This window comes from Primulina eburnea, chromosome 9 (genome assembly GCF_022965805.1).
Source record: "Primulina eburnea isolate SZY01 chromosome 9, ASM2296580v1, whole genome shotgun sequence".
Lineage (NCBI taxonomy): Eukaryota > Viridiplantae > Streptophyta > Magnoliopsida > Lamiales > Gesneriaceae > Primulina > Primulina eburnea.
In genome coordinates, this window is record NC_133109.1 from 4,789,819 (window position 1) to 4,811,166 (window position 21,348).

General features: G+C 35.3%; 3 protein-coding genes across 3 annotated transcripts; 1 reads left to right on the forward strand and 2 right to left on the reverse strand.

Moving 5' to 3' along the window:
• Positions 1 to 3,007: 3,007 nt before the first annotated feature.
• LOC140841173 (probable phospholipid-transporting ATPase 4) lies at positions 3,008 to 9,682 on the forward strand. The gene is made up of 11 exons (XM_073208413.1): positions 3,008 to 3,215; positions 3,864 to 5,859; positions 5,953 to 6,063; positions 6,400 to 6,676; positions 6,793 to 6,881; positions 6,991 to 7,078; positions 7,172 to 7,381; positions 7,826 to 7,951; positions 8,212 to 8,310; positions 8,496 to 8,687; positions 8,774 to 9,682. The coding sequence occupies exons 2-11, from the start codon at positions 4,055 to 4,057 to the stop codon at positions 9,449 to 9,451; spliced, it is 3,675 nt and encodes a 1,224-aa protein (XP_073064514.1). The 5' UTR covers positions 3,008 to 3,215; positions 3,864 to 4,054; the 3' UTR covers positions 9,452 to 9,682.
• A 1,227-nt stretch (positions 9,683 to 10,909) lies between these two features.
• Positions 10,910 to 11,254, reverse strand: LOC140840672 (uncharacterized). The gene has a single exon (XM_073207843.1). The coding sequence runs from the start codon at positions 11,252 to 11,254 to the stop codon at positions 10,910 to 10,912; it is 345 nt and encodes a 114-aa protein (XP_073063944.1).
• A 1,622-nt stretch (positions 11,255 to 12,876) lies between these two features.
• Positions 12,877 to 16,343, reverse strand: LOC140841172 (eukaryotic initiation factor 4A-8-like). Its single transcript, XM_073208412.1, has 5 exons — positions 16,241 to 16,343; positions 14,951 to 15,020; positions 14,703 to 14,809; positions 14,059 to 14,489; positions 12,877 to 13,720 (listed from the first exon to the last, which is right to left on the reverse strand). The coding sequence occupies exons 2-5, from the start codon at positions 15,016 to 15,018 to the stop codon at positions 13,085 to 13,087; spliced, it is 1,242 nt and encodes a 413-aa protein (XP_073064513.1). The 5' UTR covers positions 15,019 to 15,020; positions 16,241 to 16,343; the 3' UTR covers positions 12,877 to 13,084.
• Between the last annotated feature and the right edge of the window lie 5,005 nt (positions 16,344 to 21,348).

Sequence of the window (21,348 nt, forward strand, 5' to 3'; positions counted from 1 at the left end):
GAAATAGGTTGTATGCCCACTTTAATTAGTTTTGTTCTCTTTTGTTTATAAACTTGATGATATATGAAGAAAGTTCGTGAGGGTGTGGAGAATATGCTTATAAGTCATTTTCTACAAAACTTACTTGTAAATAATGGTGGAACACTTGTAAATAAATAAAATTGTCGCTCATAGAATTTTTGATGTGATTTGTTGCTCTGATTTTAAGGAATGATATTGGTGGATTTATCTCATTTTAGTAGTCAAGTTAGCTATGAAACACCAATAAAGATTGTCATTTAATTTCAGGTTGTTGTTGGTGGACAATGAAATTACATGATTTGTTTCATAGCAGATTTATATTTCTCTCAATTATTACATGACATATAAAAAAGGCTATTCAACCGTTTTTTTGTTAAAAAAAATAAAAATTGGCGGAACTTCTCTTGAAAATGATATATATCGTAACCTCAAAACACAATAGTGATAATACAAGTTAGAAGAGATCTCATAATAAAGCATGCTTAAGTGCCACTACCATTAATTCATTCAACCAATAAGTTTGTTCAATAATACAAATACAATCCACATCATCATCAAAAGCTAATCAACTCGTTTACTAGCCGAAAAGGCCGCAATCACTATCTAAAAAATCATCAAAACAAGTTTGAGATTAGAAAAGAAAAATAAAAATTTCTTATTTGTAGTTATGCTATCCTAGTATATGTGTTTTGAGTCTTCCTAATATGTGCAGTGCTCCATTTGTATATGATCAACTACTTGTAAATGTTTTGAATCCAAGATTGGTAATTTTCTCTTTTATTGGTCAATGACATTTCTATGAGTCATTCCTGGAAATTAAACACATGAGAGCCAAAAGAGAATCGAGGAGAGACCTGTAAAGGAGAATCAGGGAGAGACTTGTAAATGTGAAGTTTGTCAGAATGAAGGGGGTTTTTGGTTTGATTTTTAAAAACTGGCTAATGTAAAGACACACCTAGGAGCAAGTATGGTGTTTGTTGTCAAGGGAAGATCAACTTGTCGGCAAGAAAGGCTTGTACCGAAAGGTGGGAGGTTGTTGGTCATTCTTAACAAATTAATATATACTCAAGTTAGTTTATCAATAAGTCATTCATATCCAATAGCCAACAAAAGGCCCTTAAACAAATCATAACATATGGGATGACCATTGGGCAGACTTTGCGTCAATACTAGAACGAAAGTTCATAAAAGTATATGTATGACAGGACCTAGACAAAAGCAAAGATCACATAGCACGAAAACCACATGGAATGACCAGCAAGGTTCATGGAATATCACAATCTCAGATAAGAATTGGTCTCGTAATTAGAGCTTTATATGAATATGAAGACCACAAAGATCACGAACAGGTTGATACAAAACCCATAAGACAAAAGATCATAATTATGTCGTGAATTTCAGTTTCGAAATTCATCAAGGAACAACATCACCATGGACTAGGCAACAAAGGTGTTCACAGAAACCACACAACAGCAAAATTCAAGACGACAAGGTTAACATGTTATTTAGTTAATCTCGAAATCACCATGAATAAAAAATAAAGGCCATAATACTTGTTTCTTGGGAGCTTGTTGTCGGGGATGAAAGAAGTCAAAGCTTAGTTGTCTTAAGATTTGATTACCCGAATGGTGGGGGGAGTCGTTGTGATCGAAAGCCAGGCCTATGAATGAAAGAGTGCAAGAAAATCCCAGAATCGATGGAGAATCTAGGGAACCCACATCGCACGAACACATGGAGTTGGTTATGCAGGTTTTTTCTGAAGAGACTATAAAATTTGTTGGCACTGGGATGGTGAAAGCGGCACATGGGAAGTCGCATCACTGAGACGATGGAAGATATTGGGATGACGACTAAACTCGATGAATGTGGTGCAGTAATGTGGTGTGTCGCCTCTTTCCGGCACCACATTGGACTTCGTTGGTGTTGTGGTTGGCTGTCGAGAATAAAATGAAGGGGGTAAGTGTTTGGATAAACACAAAATATGAAAAGAAGATTTTGAAAATAAGGGTTTCTCGCAGAAAATGGAAAATGATGAACCCTAACTTGAGAAGAACTGGAAGAAGAAAGCTAGTCAGAAAGTACATGTTTGAATCTAATTTTTCGAGAAAAAAGAACATATGTCCCCACGATCAATTATTCCTCGTGTTTGTAGAACCACTCCTTTCATCCATCGAATTTTACTTTGGGGCCTATTTGCGGGTCAATAGCAGAACATAGCATAGTTAAATATAGTCAGGTTGTCCAACGACCAAATTGGCTACGCACCCAAATTTGTATAAAAGCACATCAGTTGCCAAAGCCCATTAAGGATTTGGTCGGTTCGAGAAGAAGGCCGCACTATGGTGAAAGTTACCCACGACCCATGGTCTATAAATATGGAAGATGGCCAAACTGCTTGGAAAATTGAACAAAAACTGACAGAAATCATAAGAAAGGGGCCTCGACAAACTCATCAACAAAGCTTTTGCAAATGCTCTCAAATCTTTATTCGCTTATTCCAATTTCCAGTTAAATTTCTTTAGTTTTCAATATATTTCTTCAGTTTTTTGTGATCAATTTCGTAACAACATAATTAAATTAGATGTTGGTCATGAATTTTTTCTACAAACTCCATGAGATTCCTCATTATCATTCTCAATTTGTGGCTTACTGAGGGTGTTAGAACCACAAAACGAATTGAGATCCACGTCATTTCATTGAAGAAGTTGGATTAATCACAAACTTGGTACGATCACGTGTCTGACACGGTCACAATTTTTCTGTGCAAACAGTAATATTAATTTCAAATTATTGGGTCATGAATATACTAGTAACATTAATTTAATGGATTTTTATATAACTAAAACTAGTGAAAGACCCAAATGACTATTTTTTAGAGAAAAAAAAAATATTATTTCAGAATTTATTTGAAACTCTTTTTAATTTTAGATTAGAATTGAAAAATAGTCGGTGTCATAAATCTGTTCAAGTTTTAAAACGAGCAATGTTTTTTTCCTAGACTAGGATCGGCAAATACTAAATAGATCTCCCTCCCTCTCTCTCTCTCACAAAAATTTCCCCTTCTCTCTCTGTCTATTCTCGGACCCAGCAGCTTTTTCTCCTGCATTCTCCCTTTCTCTCTCCTCCGTTGCGATCTCTTAGCTGTAGCTCTATCTGGGCGTCTTTCAAATCGAATTTTGGCCCAAAATTTGCAGGTAAAATGGGAAAATATTTTGTTTTTCTTTCCTATTTTGTGTCGGTAGTTGTCATGTGAACCGGGTTTTTGTCAATGCGGCTTTGTTGTTTTGAGCCGGATTGTGGGGAGAATCTAGAAATTTATGATTTACCTGTGTTACACTTGGTATTTTTTTTTAAAATTTTCACGGAGCTGCAATGGTGGAATTTGAGCTGGCGTTTGTGATTATGCAAGTCTTTGCAATTTTTTGTTGTTTTTTAAAATATATTTTATAGGTTATAATCTGGTAATTCATTTGGAAGACGTTAACGCACTGATCCTTGGAGAAGTGAGGGAACTCTATTGTTCGTTGTCAGTTATTGGTATGATTTGGATTGTTTATGATGGTCAACTTTGAATATTTACAAATGATAGAAATTATATTTTTCTCCGTAATTGATCTTTTTACTTTGAATGTGGGGTGTGTTTTATTTTGCTTGGCTGTATTTGACTTGACTGTATTCAAGATCTTGAACACTCTGCATCATTTTTACTCTATAGATGTGCACATTGAACTTTAAAGAAACTTGGATGAAATTTTGGCCGTTGTATAATTCATGCAGTTTTATTAACTTTGATGATAGACAACAAACAATGTGTGTAATTGTTTGTTATAAATTGTTCCCAGGTGCTAAATTGCTTTGATTTCTCCCATGAGATTTTAAGGGGATTGTTCATGTTGGCGTGCCAATTTAGTTATGGAGAATAAACGGCCATGTACGTTAGCCCTTCACTTACTTTGTGGACGAAAGGGTTGGGGTTCACTTTTCATAATTCTATGAGGTAGCAGAGTGATACCGAGCTTCATAACGGTGACAAATGGCTGGGGGAAGGATAAGGGCAAAGATCCGGAGGAGTAATCTGTATACATTTGCTTGCTACAGACCTCGTGCTTCCGAGGAAGATGGACCACATGACATTCAAGGACCTGGTTACTCACGGATGGTTTATTGTAACCAGCCTCGTATGCATGAACAAAAACCTCTCAAATACTGTTCAAACTATATTTCCACCACTAAGTACAATTTCATTACATTCCTGCCAAAGGCCATATTTGAACAATTTAGACGTGTTGCCAACTTGTACTTTCTCCTAGCCGCACTCTTATCACTAACTCCTGTATCACCATTCTCTGCTATTAGTATGATTGCTCCATTGGTCTTTGTGGTTGGTTTGAGTATGGCTAAAGAAGCTCTGGAAGATTGGCGGCGGTTTATACAAGATATGAAGGTTAATTTACGAAAAGCTAACGTGCATAAGAATGATGGTGTCTTTGGTCTTAAACCCTGGATGAAGATTCGAGTTGGAGATATACTGAAAGTTGAAAAGGATAAGTTTTTTCCAGCAGATTTACTTCTTTTATCTTCTAGTTATGAAGATGGAATTTGTTATGTTGAAACTATGAATTTGGACGGGGAGACAAATTTGAAGGTGAAACGATCTCTGGAAACGACATTAGCACTTGATGATGATCCAACTTTTAAGGAATTTAGTGCGACCATAAGATGCGAGGATCCCAATCCCAATCTTTACACTTTTGTGGGCAATTTTGAATATGATCGCCAGGTTTACCCTCTTGATCCGAGTCAAATTCTTCTTCGTGATTCAAAGCTTCGAAACACGTCTTATGTTTATGGTGTGGTGATATTTACTGGTCATGATAGCAAAGTTATGCAGAATGCTACAAAATCTCCTTCAAAAAGAAGTAGGATCGAGAAAAAAATGGACAAAATAATATATATCCTTTTCAGCCTCCTTGTCTTCATCTCGTTGATAAGCTCTGTAGGTTTTATTGTGAAGACTAAAAACGAGCTGCCAAATTGGTGGTATTTACAGGTCCCTGATAGTGCTGGTCTTTTTGATCCAAGCAAGCCACTGGAATCTGGTTTTTATCATCTTGTCACTGCTCTTATACTATATGGGTATTTGATACCAATATCTCTATATGTGTCAATTGAGGTTGTAAAAGTCCTCCAAGCTTTATTCATAAACAAAGATATTCATATGTATGATGAAGAGAGTGGAACACCAGCTCAGGCTCGGACATCAAACTTAAATGAGGAGTTAGGACAGGTCGATACGATCCTCTCTGATAAAACTGGCACCTTGACGTGCAATCAAATGGACTTTCTCAAATGCTCCATTGCTGGTACAGCATATGGCATGCGTGCTAGTGATGTAGAACTTGCTGCTGCTAAACAGATGGCAATGGATATCGATGGCCTGAGCCAAAATGGTACACCTCATTCATGGGAGAAATGTGGGGTTGGGTTCGGGAAATCTGAAATTCAATTAGAGACTGTGATCACGTCAAAAGATGAAGAGGACCATAAAGCGCCAATAAAGGGGTTTGGCTTCGAGGATAGCCGCCTCATGAATGGGAACTGGTCTCAAGAACCCAATGCGGATGTAATCTTATTATTTTTCAGGATATTATCGATTTGTCACACTGCAATTCCTGAGCAAAATGAAGTGACAGGCGCCTTTACATATGAAGCAGAATCACCAGATGAAGGTGCTTTTCTTGTTGCAGCTAGAGAATTTGGTTTTGAGTTCTGTAAAAGGACACAGTCAACCATTGTTGTTCGTGAGAGATATTCTTCTTTCCAAGAACCTATGGAAAGGTTAGGCCATGAAAAGTGATAGCATCGTTGCTTCAAATATTATTCTATATTGAGCCAGGCTTCCTAACACAAATTATTTTTCTTTAAAAACAGGGAATTCAAAGTTCTCAATCTGTTGGATTTCACGAGCAAGAGGAAGAGAATGTCTGTTATTGTAAAGGATGAGGATGGACAGATCTTTCTCCTGTGCAAAGGAGCTGACAGGTATGTCACTTATCATGTGTACTTGGAGATTTGGGTTGTCTCCGATCTACTCCCACCCCAACGACAAAGAAAAGAGAGGAAGGAACAAAATAATAAGAGAAAAAAAATTAAATCCAAAAAAGTAGGCAAAACTAGAAGCTAGCAACTATTCCTGAGTAAAATATTTATTGTTAGCGTTCCTATAACCATTTTCCTCGTATCAGTGACCCCTTATCTACTTGTTAAGAGCATTTGAAAAGATTTGCCTGTGTAAATCTCTTTTGCCAATTTATCTATCATTTTCAATTTGTTGCTTTTTAACTGCATCTTGAACTAATGTTATACTTCGCTTTACAGCATCATCTTTGATAGGTTATCAAAGAATGGAAAAATGTACGAGGAAGCAACCACGAGGCATCTGAATGAATATGGTGAGGCTGGATTGCGGACACTAGCGCTTGCTTACAAGAAGCTGGATTCGGTGGAGTATCTGGCTTGGAACGAAGAATTTACTAAGGCAAAAACATCAATAAATGGTGATAGGGAATCAATGCTCGAGCGGGTTTCTGATATGATGGAAAGGGACTTAATACTTGTTGGTGCTACTGCCGTGGAGGACAAATTACAGAAAGGAGTATGTCATATACATAATCATTATTTTATGGGCTATTGAATCAGTCTCCCTTGTTCTGTTTCTTTTTCTTGACTCCTCCTCCCTCTTTGTTTTTGTTTTCTTAAATTTCATAATAGGTGCCTCAGTGCATTGACAAGCTAGCACAGGCTGGTTTAAAGATCTGGGTTCTGACAGGTGATAAGATGGAAACCGCAATTAATATAGGGTGTGTTCCGTTCCAGAAAATTGTAGCTTCTATCTGTCTTATGATACTATAGCAATTAGATGATCAGAGTTTTCTTGATTCTAAATGGAAATATTGTCATGTCATGCAGATTTGCTTGTAGTTTACTTCGACAAGGAATGAAGCAAATATGTATCACAACGATGAATACAGATGCTTTAGTGCAAGACTCCAAACAGGTATATGTTTTTAGACAGAATGATGATGACAAACATTTACCCCAAACAATAATTTAGTTTATCATGAAGTCCGCTGTTTGTCATATTGTACAGGCTGTTAGGGAAAATATATTGATTCAAATTACCAAAGCAACGCAAATGGTTAAACTAGAAAGGGATCCGAATGCTGCATTTGCGCTGATAATTGATGGGAAAACTCTTACTTATGCTCTAGAGGATGACGTGAAGCATCAATTCTTGAATTTAGCAGTTGATTGTGCTTCTGTCATATGCTGCCGTGTCTCACCAAAGCAGAAAGCTCTGGTAAGAAGTCTCTATTTTTCAACCCAAACAATTGATTATCAGTCGTTGTTCTGTCCATTTCAAACTTGTTAAAATATAAAACTTTGTTGGGTCATCTCCCAATAGCATGGGCTTTTGGGAATAAACGTTTGATATCAGGGCAGGATGTTACAAGATCATGTCCTCTGGTGCGCAATCCCTTTGCATGGTCTTAGGTAGTCTTTTTGGGTCTTTGTTACCAATATCCTACCTATGTCCATGGTATGCCTTGGATATGAGTTTTGGGCATACCCGATCAACATCCAAGTTATGCCTTTAATATTAATTTCTGGTAGTTACTTCCTAATCTCTGGCTTACATTTGATGGGTGCGTTGAAGTATAAAAACTATTGGTTACCCCCTCCCATGAGCTCGGACTTTTTGAAAAATACATTTATAATGACACCTTTGCTATCTCTCAATCAGGTTACAAGATTAGTAAAAGAAGGAACTGGGAAAACGACACTCGCAATTGGTGATGGTGCAAATGATGTTGGTATGATACAAGAAGCGGATATTGGTGTCGGCATCAGTGGATGTGAAGGAATGCAGGTCTGTTATGAATGTGCTGTTTATTTGTCCATTCAATTAGAGGTGTATTTTTCTATGATAACAAAAGCTAATCCGGCAATTTTTCATCTCTTATCAAAACCATTAAGATTTTTTATCCTTTACTCAGCTCTCATTCTCTGCAATTTCAAAAGTCAACTTTCAGTTTGGCATGGAGGGAATTCCTCAAGAAACCTGATAGATAGTTGCTGTGATGAACCCCATTGCTATAAATTGGCTACTGAATGTCAATTGTTTTGCAGGCTGTGATGGCTAGTGACTTTGCTATTGCCCAGTTCCGATTTCTGGAAAGGCTTCTGGTCGTACATGGGCATTGGTGTTACAAAAGAATAGCTCAGATGGTAATATTATTTAAGACAAATTAATAGCTTTCTGTGAGAATCTCTAAATTCCCATTCCGTTTATATATTTGAATAAAGAAGTTCGTTTTTTTTTACCTGTTCGGCATGTAGATCATAAATTTGATCACTCATCTTCACATGGTCCCTGAGTAATGCCAACTTGAACTGTAATTTTTTGCATACAGATTTGTTATTTCTTCTACAAAAATATTGCATTCGGCCTCACCATCTTCTACTTCGAAGCTTTTGCTGGATTTTCTGGACAATCAGTGTATGTTGACTGGTACATGCTGCTATTCAATGTCGTTCTTACATCGTTACCTGTCATTTCACTCGGTGTGTTTGAACAAGACGTCGATTCTGAAGTATGCTTGCAGGTTTGTGATCTAAGGGACTGCACAGAGTTTTGTTCATTTCACCTGATTCTTGTATTGATCCAATTTTCTTTGCGTGATTGATTCAGTTTCCAGCTTTATATCAGCAAGGGCCAAAAAATCTGTTCTTTGACTGGTACAGAATATTTGGGTGGATGGCAAATGGGCTTTACACATCGCTCATTGTATTCTTTCTAAACATCATCATCTTTTATGACCAAGCCTTCCGTTCTGGAGGCCAAACCGCTGATATGATAGCCGTAGGTACCACAATGTTCACTTGCGTAATCTGGGCCGTTAATTGCCAAATAGCTCTAACCATGAGCCACTTCACATGGATTCAACACTTTCTTGTTTGGGGTAGCGTGGCTTCTTGGTACCTTTTTCTTCTGGTATATGGTGAACTATCTCTTGCTCTTGATGAAAATGCCTTCAGAATCCTCTCAGAAATCCTGGCTCCCGCCCCCATTTACTGGTCCACGACCCTTTTAGTATCTGTGGTGTGTAATCTCCCCTATCTTGCTCACATTTCATTCCAAAGATCGTTCAATCCGTTGGATCACCACGTGATTCAAGAGATCAAATACTATAGAAAAGACATTGAGGATCGACATATGTGGAGAAGGGAACGATCCAAAGCACGACAAAAGACCAATATCGGATTTACCGCAAGAGTAGATGCGAAAATCAGGCAGTTGAAAGGGAGACTGCAGAAGAAATATTCATCCATGGGTAATACTGCTGTAATACAAGAAGCACAATCGTAAGTGTACATTAGTTCATTTATTATATTCTTGATAGTTTTAGAGGGGGTTTTCTTTAATCAAAATTTTGTGTCATCTTTTTCCATTTGAGGGCCATTTTTGTTACTAGTTTTTCCCTGTATAGCGAGTTTTCTTGAGGTTATTTGTCATGCCAAACCACTAAAATATGTTGTATGTATCACATATATTATCTCACAACTTGTGAAAATAGTGGAAACAGACATGCCTCGTCTCTCTTTCCTTCTGTGTCTTATCTTGAGATTTTTTGTTTATATGTTCAAGTTTTAGTCTTAAATTCGGTGGAGTTTAAGTTGCACTACTTTTGACATTGCTTTTTCATTATATTAAAAAAACAACATATTTTACAATTTTAAAATATAATTTTCCTATTGGTTGGCAGATTGTTTTCAATTTATGCAACAAAATTTTGAATCCAATAATTATATATTAAAAAAAACCACTGTTTTCCTTTTTCCTCTATATTTTCCTTGTATCCCATTGTAGGTTTGCAGTTTGGTTCAAAGTCATTACAAACTTTATTATAATTTAATAATGTAACATGACTGTAACAGCACTAACTGTATCAGACAATTATCATAAAAACATACAACTAGTTGTTGGTTGGGTAGGTTAACATTCAAGATCAACAATTAAGTTTTTTTTATCTTTTTTCCCAAGGGTTGCCTTGGGAAAAAAGATAAAAAAAACTTAATTGTTGATCTTGAATGTTAACCTATATATCGAGATTATTTAGGAACAAAGATAGCCTATTTCCAAACAAAAAAAAATGATAAATATCGAGAGTTTTATGTAGTTTTATAATTTTGATAATATTAGTGATATTGCAAACTCCATTACATAAATTCACTCACATGGTAGAAACTAATATTGTAAGTTTCTTTCTTCCTTAGTGCTCATGAATTGCCATTTCTTTTGAATAATACTTCAGTTCCACTAAAATTAAAATTATTTGAAGAAGCACTGTGAATTAATTTAATTTCCAAGAAACAAGATCCACTTTTCCTGCTGCTTTTCTTGATAAGGTCAAATCAAATTATTGAAAATGGGATGCTGATTCTACAAAAGATTAATCTCATATCAATTTATTATATTTATCATCTCATGCACGAGACAAGTAATATCGATTTTCTAGTCCAAAGGTAATTTAATTTGAGTTAAATAAGAAACATGTTTCACAAAATACGACTCGTGAGACCGTCTAACACAAATTTTTATCTTCGAATATACACACATATATAGATATACATCATTTTTCTAAAATATTTTTTTTACAAATCCAAGTTCGTTTGTTTTCAATGGTTGTGATATATTCCAACAAACTTATATATTATATATAGTAATAAATAACAAATTCTTGGATTTTTCCCACAATCCTAAAAATCTTGAATCACTCTCAAATATGCAGAAAGGAAAGCAGCATGAAACGAACGAGATTCATCATCACCAAAATCCATGAACAACTTGATTGCAAGCATCTTTGATCCACTTAAAGCTCTTCCTCAAAGAACCCTTCATCTTGCCTTCCATTCCATAAGCTTTGTAACCTGCAACTCTCTTCTTTCTCTGCAACTCAGGATCAACGTTGAAACTCCAGCTCCTAGAAGAAGACAAACCACCATTGATTTTTCTGTTCTTGTTTCCCTTCTTGGTTTTAACATCCTTAAACTTATAATCCAGATGGGGTGGATTGTAATCCGAAGTGCTGTAACTCCTCAGATCATGCATGCTGCTTGGCTTCTGCATCACCCTTTCTTTGTTTGATTTGGATCTTGAAAGTTTCTCCATTTTAATGGTGGAAGTATTTGAAATAACCACAAGGAAAACACATAGAGATTGTAAAGAGAGATGGGAGAAAAGGGTTTCTTGGGATTTGCTTTGAGTTCAGGATTTTCAACAACGGGTTGGATAAATTGTTGGGTGTATATATATATATATATATATATATATATATATATATATATATATATATATATATAGTTTTGATATGCTGTACACCTACCGTGCACACCTATGTGAGCATCGATTAAGTGTTACTCACCCATTGGATGTGATGAAATATAGAAAAATTGTGCATCAAATGAGTGGGTGACACATCATCAATATTCACATAGGTGTGCACGGTAGGTATGCAGGATTCCAAAACTATATATATGTGTGTGTGTGTGTGTGAGGAGGTTCAAGCTTTTATTTTGAGATTGTGATGGTTGTGTATCATTATTGTTAACTATTTGAATTTTCTTTTAGTTGTGGCGGATTTTTTCAATTTCTTATTTTTTAAATTGAGTTGCAGACAGATTTTCAAAGTTTGAATTATGTGCATGTTATGGCATGTGTGCTGTGTGGAGATACATGCCACATGTCAAAGGTTGACTCTTCAATTTCATCTAATTATTCAAATCAATGACAATAGCATGTATGAACTAATCGAGTGAATTTTTCATATTCGAAATTATTAAATTTGAATACGTTTAAATTTTTTGAGTCAAAATCATCCAATTTATTTTATTCGGTAATTCACACGTCGATCGCGATCTTTGATATTTTATTAATATTAATATAATTAAAATAATTGATATATTTCTAACTTTTAATAAAATAGTTTGTTAATATATTCAAATTTTTTAAGTCAAACTTGATCTTTTAATCGAACCGAATTTGACCAAAAAAATTAGAATTTTTGAGGTAAATTCGATTCAAGCCTCAAAATTTACATTATAATAATTTTGATTATTTTCATTTATATCCTTGAACCAGCAAAGACTACAAGATATATACTCCTAAAAATGATATGGTATATATAATGTTTTGAATGTTTCTTTTAAAATTAAATGTTTTATAATATCATGTCTAGTGTATATTTTTATGGGTTTTGAGCGAAATATCGAACGAGAAATTATATGATATTTATTCTTATAGAATCAATGATTGTTTAGACCACATATACTATTAGAATTCATAATATTTCAAATTCATTTGATTTCAAATTTGAATAAAATATATTCAAATGTATTTTCGTAATTTCAAAAAAACAAGAACATAACCTTCAAATTCCCTCTTTAAAATCAATTTCAACTTCCCTCGACACTGTATGCATTTGAAAAATATTCTACTTTATGCAACAAATTTGTGAATTAATAAAATATATACTTAAAATTTTATCTATTGTTTGAATCTCAAATTAAAAGAAGGGTTCTCCTTTGGTAGAAGTATGTCATGAAATTACTGCATGATAAGTTTGAGAAAAGGCTAATGGGAATTTGTGCACGAGAGAAGGAAAATTCAGAAGGTTTTGTGAACCTCAAAAGTAAATGTATATGTAAATTTGTGCAATCCGATCTAACACAACAAAGTACCAAAGTAGATCAAATGACAACTGCTGAATGGCATTAAAGAAAATCAGAACAAAATGCAAAATAAACTCCATTAAATTAAACCAAATTTGGTTAAAAATTGAATTAAGGTACAAAAATACTACCTAGAGACCAAAATTTGCATTAGTATTATGCCCACAAGAATGGCCATGAATTCCATTTCACCTTGTGAAACAATTATCTTAGCAAAACGAATCAACAAGAAAATAGAGCTCGTTAAGATTTGAAAATACCTCGAAGGACCTCAAAGAAGATCACCAACGTTGGACGGGAGTTCTTCAATGACAACATTGTAGAATTTTTGAATATCATGCACCATTTTCTCATCATCCGCAGTCAAGAAATTTATGGAAACTCCTTTTCTTCCAAATCTTCCACTTCTCCCAATACGATGCAAATAATTCTCCGGCTGAGTAGGAAGATCATAGTTTATGACCAGAGATACTTGCTGCACATCTATCCCACGAGCCAAGAGATCAGTTGTGATAAGAACACGAGACGAGCCAGAGCGAAATTCACGCATGATAATGTCCCGAGTGTTCTGGTCCATGTCTCCATGTGTTGCCGAGACAGTGTGGTCACGGCTTCGCATTTTGTCAGTCAGCCAATCTACCTTTCGTCTTGTGTTCACAAAGATGACACTCTGGGTGATGGCCAGTGTTTCATAAAGATCGCAGAGAGTTTCTAACTTCCAATCTTCCTTTTCAACATTTACGTAGAATTGCTTGATACCCTCGAGAGTTAGCTCATCCCGTTTCACCAAAATTCGAACAGGCTTGTTCATGAACTTCCTGGTGATTTCGAGGGCTTCTGGAGGCATTGTGGCAGAAAATACCCCGATTTGAACTTTAGATGGCAGCAACTGGAAGATGTCATATATCTTGCAGTACAGGAGTCTAAGCATCAATATGACTGGCCCAGAATGATAAAAAGAGTCATAACCAGTGACATACACGACCAGAAGTCTATATCTAGGCACAGATCTAACGACGTCCAAGTGAAATGAATACCCATTACCCTCTCAATAAAAATAAATTTCAAATTTTATGTAGGAATAAATTTTCTTAAAATTTTATATTTTACCCTCAAAATAAATTTAGCGCCCTTCATTCCGAATCCCGGATATGCCCCTGTGGATATTAGTATATGTACATACTTTTGTAAATACCCACTTTGTTGGGTAATCTGAGAGCATAGTGAAACCAGATATAGACATACCTGATCCTTAAAACCTCGAGACAGCATTTCATCTGCTTCATCCAATACAAACATTCTGATGTAATCAGCACGAAGTGACTGTCTACGCAGCATGTCAAACACACGACCAGGGGTACCGACAACAACATGAACACCAGCTGAAAGAATACGCTGGTCCTCACGAACACTAGTTCCACCAACGCAAGCATGGACCTTCACGCCAAGGTAGTCACCAAGTGCTCGCATGACCTTCTCGATTTGTTGAGCAAGTTCTCTTGTGGGTGCCAAAACCAAGGCCTGGCATTGAGTTAAACCATAATCAAGCTGCTGCAATATGCCCGAACAGAAGGTTGCAGTTTTCCCTGTTCCAGACTGAGCCTGCTGAATAACATCGAGTCCCTTACAGAATGGAACAATTCCTCTCTGCTGGATCGCAGATGGTTTCTCGAAACCTGTATGAGTAAAAGGCCAAAGATTAAAAGGTTAAATTTCTACCTCATCCCAGAAGAAGCCCATGCAATGAACTAGGTTTGACTTATAGCTTATCCATGGATCAACTCCACAAGAAATCATTATAAGCGATGTCATGTTGCTGAATTTAAAATACATGTTTATAAGCTATGTCATGTTGCTGAATTTAAAATACATGTGTATCATGGACATACCATAAGCATAAATGCCTCTAAGGAGGTTCTCTTGGAGATTCATGACATCAAAACTATCGTAAACTTCATCATAAGATGTGAAAAATTCTTGTCCATCGGATTGGAGCCTGCACCAAAAAATAAACATATAAATAATCTATCCAAGTATATGACCATTTACGTGGTGACAACTCAAGTACTCCATCGAACATCAGGGGAAACCATAAACAAACGGAATAATGCATAATCTGAAAGAGAAAGGTACTTACAACTCATTCATCTTTGAGTCATACTGACGAGCATCAAATTGAGATCCTTCTGGTGCCAAACCTGCCATATCTGCAATGTTCTAGATATGTTAGTAACAATAAATTAAATTCATATTGGAAATCAGAAAATGGAATTTCAAGAAATAGAAACTGGGGAGGATGGCAAAAGTGTAGTTTTAATTTTTGGGGGCTTCCAACCTCTAACTGAAGTAAAGAGACAGAGCTACATCCATTTTATTTTAAACAGAAAATGCACAAAAGCCAAACTTGCAAGTCATTCAATGTGGATCATACACATTAAAGTTCTTTTTTACTCATTCAGGAAAGATTTTCATAAAGGGAAATTTGAAAGAAAATTATACGTTAGTTATGAAAAGGTTTTAATTTTGAGAAAACAGAGTATCATGAACTAGAAACCAGGATGAATGACTGATAAGACATAATTTGTTTTTTTTTTTTTCGGGGGGTGGTAATATGAGTATTAGTTACGAAAAGACTTGAATTACAAGGACATTTGAGAAAACAGATGAAAGATAGATAAGACGTAGTTTGTTGGGGTGTAAAAAGTAAAACACAGAGTGAGAATAACCGAGAGGAATTTTTTTAAAATGAGCCAATGGCACAACCCTTTATATTCGAAAGAAAAAATGTATCAGAAGAGCCAAACTCGCAAGCCATGCAATGTGGATTACGAGCATTAAACTTCTGTTCTCATGTTCGGGGAAGCTGTTCTAAGGGGCAAAGGGCTATCTTTTCCGCAATAAAAGGTAGCCCTTTTGCTCTCTCCCCCAAGATCAATCTTTCATGCTAAAAAAAAAAAAAATCAATCTTCTCTTCAGAGTAAAATATCTAAACAGCACCATAAAAATTACGCATCAAGCTACTCTAGTTAGATACCATCCAAAACGTTACTCTGTTCATGCGTTAAAATTTCACAATTATCCACAACCAGAATATAACAATCAGTCCCTCACCGACGAACATAAATGTTCAACAAACGAACTCAAGCTCATGCACCAAACCAATATTAAAAAAAGATCCGCATGAGTCTCTGCATTGTCACACGGGATGCATGTCGCGAAATCCACACCCTTATAAACAAAAAATACTCAAACAAACACAGTTTCAAGATCTTCAAAAACAACACGGAACAAGACACAAATAACAAAAAAATATAGACTTATCATCATCATCAAACAGTAAGTGTAACCTTTTTTACGACAAGAACGCAACAACAGATCCAATAAGACATAAAAGAACACGTAAGAGAAATCGAAACAAGGTAGAAACCTTTGAATCTGGATGAGAAAACACAGAGAATGCTTGTGGTGGGATCGATATAAGTGTCGCTTACTCCTTGGATCTGCGCCGTGGAGTGAGAACTGAAAAGAGCGGTTATAAATAAAGTCCCGAGGGTTTGCCTTTATATAGAAGCTTTGCCCTCCCTATTTTTTGGTTTTCCCTATTTGCCCCTACCCGTTAACACGGGCTTTGCTTTGTCATGGTCTTTCTTTTTTCCTAAACTGGCCTCCCCTTTGTTCTTTAACATAGGCCCATTCTCCTTTTTTCCCCTCACATATGACTTAATTTTATGAGAGAAATTTTTTATTTAAATATTTCATAAATAATTTTAATTTTTATGTTAAAAATATTACTTATTGTTATAAATATTGATATGATTTATTCGTTCAGGCATTGTTTAGTACATGGGATAAAGGTGAGATTGATAAATAATCTCTCTTATCTCATGTTTGGTACATTTTTAAAAAGCCCATGATATTATCATGGGCCTTTGATAAATAAATTTTGAGAAGGATAAAACATCCTTTGTAAGATGTGTGATAATTTTAATCTAATGATAAAATACATTACAAATGACTTAATTACCCCTAATTTAAATGTATTTAAGTTAATGTTAAATTTTTATTAAATACATACGTATATCAAATATATAGATACATGTACACACTAAGGATGACAATTTCCTCCGAACCCATTGGAGGATCCGATACCCGACCTTAATAGAAGAGGGTATTGAGGAATTTTTAGACCCGATTAAATAATTGGGTAAACGGGTATGGGGATTTTCGGGTTTGAGTATGGAGGCGGGTTTGATATAATCTGACCCATACCCGACCCGAATATCCGTTTAAATTAAATATAAATATATAGTAATTATATTTATTTATATTAAAGATTCATCTTCTTAAATCCAAGTAAATCATACATATATAGTAATTATATTTCTTTATATAAAAGATTCATCTTCTCAAATTCAAGTAAATCGATACTTTTTCTTTTCTCATCCCTTTCGCTTTCACTTTTACGTTTCAAGGTTTTACCGCTGTTTTATTTTTCATTCAATTTTTCATCTTCTCTATTGGTAAATTTATTTCATATTTGACTTAAAAAATGGAAAAAATATTTTATTTTTGTTGAATTGCGTATTTTTATTCAACTAATATAAACTATTTTTAATATTTTGTTATTTTTTCTATAAAGTTTATTTTGCTTTATCATTAATAATTTTTCATATTGTTCATTTAAATAATTTTTTAAATATTCATAACCTCATTGAAACAATTTAAATTTGAAAAAAATCAATTGTATATGATAATAGAGTATTTGGGTAGGGTATGTGTATCCGATAATCCGATGGTTATGGAGATGAAGATGAAATTCAATACCCGATGGGTATGGGGATGAATTTAATAAATGTGTATGAGGATGAATGTATGAAATTCGACCCATACCATACCCATTGACATCCCTAATACACACACACAAATATATATATATATATATATATATATATATATATATATATATATATATATATATATATACACACACATGTATATATGTGTGTGTGTGTGTGTGTGTGTATATAATTTAAGAATTGACATATACAATTACAAGATCTTGATAACAATGAAATATAAGTTTTTATGATAGGGTTAATATTGTCATTACAATTCAATATATAAATTTAATCACTCTTGTTAAAATCATACCAAACATTCAACATATTATCTTATCATTATATTTATCCTTGATTTATCTTTATACTATATATCCCTTACTTATCATATCATGTGTACCAAACTGTACCTTAATGGATAAAGATTCATGAAACCATCTAACAAGAGATCTATTGATTTATATATATATATATATATATATATATATATATATATATATATATATATAATATGAAAATAATTTATTCGTCTCATGGATAAAGATCCATGACACTATCAAGATCTATGAAACTATCTCGCAAGAGATATATTCGTCTCACGGATAAAGATCTATGAAACTATCTCGTAAAAATCTATTCGTCTCATTGATAAAGATCTATGAAACTATCTTGCAAGAAACATGTGGGGACCCGGACGCAAATCAAGTTCTTAATCATCATTGGGACTAATTAATCAATTATAAAACAGGGTCAAAAAAAATTTTTTTTTTTTAAATACAAAGCGGAAACGTAATGTAATTTACTCAAATTACATATTAAACATGAACATACATCTCAGTATAAAAGTACAAGTCCTGTACAACATACATTTATTCAACTAGGGTTTAACAGCTAATATCAAGTGTCTAACCCTATCTCTAAACCAAGTCCGGAGCCTCCACGCTATCTAATCTTCTCTCATCCTCTTCTTGACCCTGATCCAGCCCCACCTGTTGTCATGCACACATACAAAACAAGACAACAGCCGGATAACTCCGGTGAGATATGAATATCCCAGTATAAACAATGTAAACATGCAGTCATATAAAAGCCTATACGAAAGCATATAAGAATTAATCATAACATGTCTCAAATCAGAAACATAAATCCATATCAAACATTCAGTAATCATGAATGGCATAAACAATGTAAATCAACATGTCATATCAGACTCCACTCAACCGACGCGTCGTCTCAGACTCGACTCCACTGACGCGTCGTCTCAGACTCGACTCAACTCTATCCTAGGGATCCCGATGTCTGGATATAGGTAATTATATCGAATCTCAGTCGATAGTAATGAATCAATCCCTAAACGGCATCGATATAATTCATATATCAGTGTCTGGGCGAATCAGCCGCAGAATTGACGACTCAGTCAATAACCCGACGAATCAGCCGGTAACTAGGCGAATCAGTCAATAACCAGACGAATCAGCCTGTAATTAAGCGAATCAGCTTAAGTTTAGACGAATCAGTCCATAACCAGACGAATCAGCCGGTGACTAGGCGAATCAGCCTATGACTCAATGACTCAGTAATCAATAGATGCATTCAGTATCTAAGCAAATCAATCGATGACTAGCAAATCAGCAGTCATTACATGCAGTGGCTATAAATCAATAGACTACAATCATCAATCTCATCAATTGCAAATATCAATGCAATAATTGAAAGTATGTGATTTAGGGAGACTCGAGTCAAACCTCACTCGAGTTGTGCAATCCCAACTCAACATTAATTTATACATTTCTTTCTGATACCCTGGCTCTTTCGAAGTCTCGAACTCAAAGCCTGTCGATACTCAATCTGATAAAAACAATATCGAGGAGTATAATATCAATACACCACTCGAATTAAATCTGTCGTGCTCAATACTCAATCCAATTCAATATCGATGGCATAACGGTATAATATCAATATACCCAACAATACCATATCAATCAGATATTCATTCTAATATCTCATTCTCAATAACAACTCAATTCTGATATCAACTCGACTCCAAAACTATTCCGAAAATCATAACAATTCCATAATCAGTCCGTTTCTTAATCTGACTTCGATTCTATGATGTCTACTATGTCAAAAACAACATATATGAGTTCCATTCAATTCTGACAATATCATAATTTCAAAGCATGTCAAAACGTAGTAAAACTTACGTCCAGTTGTAGCCTACGTTGCTAAGAACTCGATACTGAAGTCGGATTCAAAATCAGACGGACGGATTTCTCGCCAAAGGCGTAAGGATTTCTATGCCAAAGCTACGACCCTCTTCTCTGAATTCTGAGGAAATGAACGAGCAATTCTTACATATATATATCAAAATTGCATGCAAGAAACGTGTCTCATTTCCCATGCTGCACGTCACACCGCGGGTGCGCTCCATCTTGCACCGCGGGTGCGCTAACGTTTCGTCAATCTTATCTATTTTGAAATTGCATGACCGCGGGTGCGGTACCTGTCGAGACCGCGGGTGCGGTACTGCACCGCGGGTGCGGTAATGCTAACACCGCGGGTGCGGTCACCCTTCGGTAAAACTGACCATGTTTCTGTCCATGCACCGCGGGTGCGGTACATGCAAGGGCGCGGGTGCGGTGTTGCTTCGGCAACACACTCTGAAATTCAAATAAATGGCCACACATTATCTTAAATCATATCTTCGTTTACCCTTTCGTAATCACGTTAAATTATACGTCCATAATCCTTGATTAACAGTGATTAATTCTCGGGCATTACATTTCTCCCCCTCTAAGATCTGAGTTCGTCCTCGAACTCGCCAGTAATCAATTCAGATATATCAGAAGAGATATATCCAGAGTTTAAATCAAAACTCATTTCCGTGAATCTGTTCTGAAATTTCAATTCTCATATCAAGTTCTATTTCTGGAAATAGCTCTGATAAAGTCAATTTCGGAATACTGGTTATACAACATCTGTATATACCTAACCACAGCTCATAACAACTCAACATCATCAGCAGTTATCAATTCAATTTATCTCAATCAAAGATATATTCGATCTTCGATCTCAGTTACCAACCGTCATCGTCCGACGTTGGTATATTCAGTCTGTTTATTATGAGCTGTTTTCCTTTTCTTCTGAATTAGCTTCATCTTTTCAGTCATATCTCTGATCATGTCAGGTCGAATTTCAGGAACCTCAGAGATATCATTTCAATAAAAAGGGAATCCATGTATCTTTCCGTACAACGTTTCAAAAGGAGTTATCTCAATATTCGTTTGATAGTTGTTGTTGTACGAAAATTCACAAAATGGCTATGAATCCTGTCATTCAGTGTTAAAATCAAGCGTTACAGCTTTCAGCATATCCTCTAAAATCCGGATAATCCACTCTAACTGTCCGTCAGGTAGTGAATACTATTCAGTATTCAGATAAAATCTAGTATCCAACTCTTACTGTACATTCGGTCAAATGTGCAAAATCAACCAAAATCACGGTTTAATATAATCAATTCTCAACAATCCGTGTAATCTAATTACTTTTCTGACAAAATCTCAGTCATATATCATATTTGTACATCTTCATGTACGAGTTAGCACTCGCAGACTGGATCAGTCTGTCATTCCTAACTCAATCCACACTCAATTCCGAAAGGAAGGTAGTAACTTTATTACGATATCCCTGGAAATGT

Coding starts and splice junctions, on each gene's coding strand:
- LOC140841173 (XM_073208413.1), top strand. CDS start 4,055: ATGGCTGGGGGAAGGATAAGGGCAAAGATCCGGAGGAGTAATCTGTAT. Junction 6,064..6,399: donor CTGTGCAAAGGAGCTGACAG/GTATGTCACTTA, acceptor TTCGCTTTACAG/CATCATCTTTGATAGGTTAT. Junction 8,311..8,495: donor ACAAAAGAATAGCTCAGATG/GTAATATTATTT, acceptor TTTTGCATACAG/ATTTGTTATTTCTTCTACAA.
- LOC140841172 (XM_073208412.1), bottom strand. CDS start 15,018: ATGGCAGGTTTGGCACCAGAAGGATCTCAATTTGATGCTCGTCAGTAT. Junction 14,810..14,950: donor GACTCAAAGATGAATGAGTT/GTAAGTACCTTT, acceptor TTTTTGGTGCAG/GCTCCAATCCGATGGACAAG. Junction 13,721..14,058: donor CTCGAGGTTTTAAGGATCAG/GTATGTCTATAT, acceptor CTGTACTGCAAG/ATATATGACATCTTCCAGTT.
- LOC140840672 (XM_073207843.1), bottom strand. CDS start 11,254: ATGGAGAAACTTTCAAGATCCAAATCAAACAAAGAAAGGGTGATGCAG.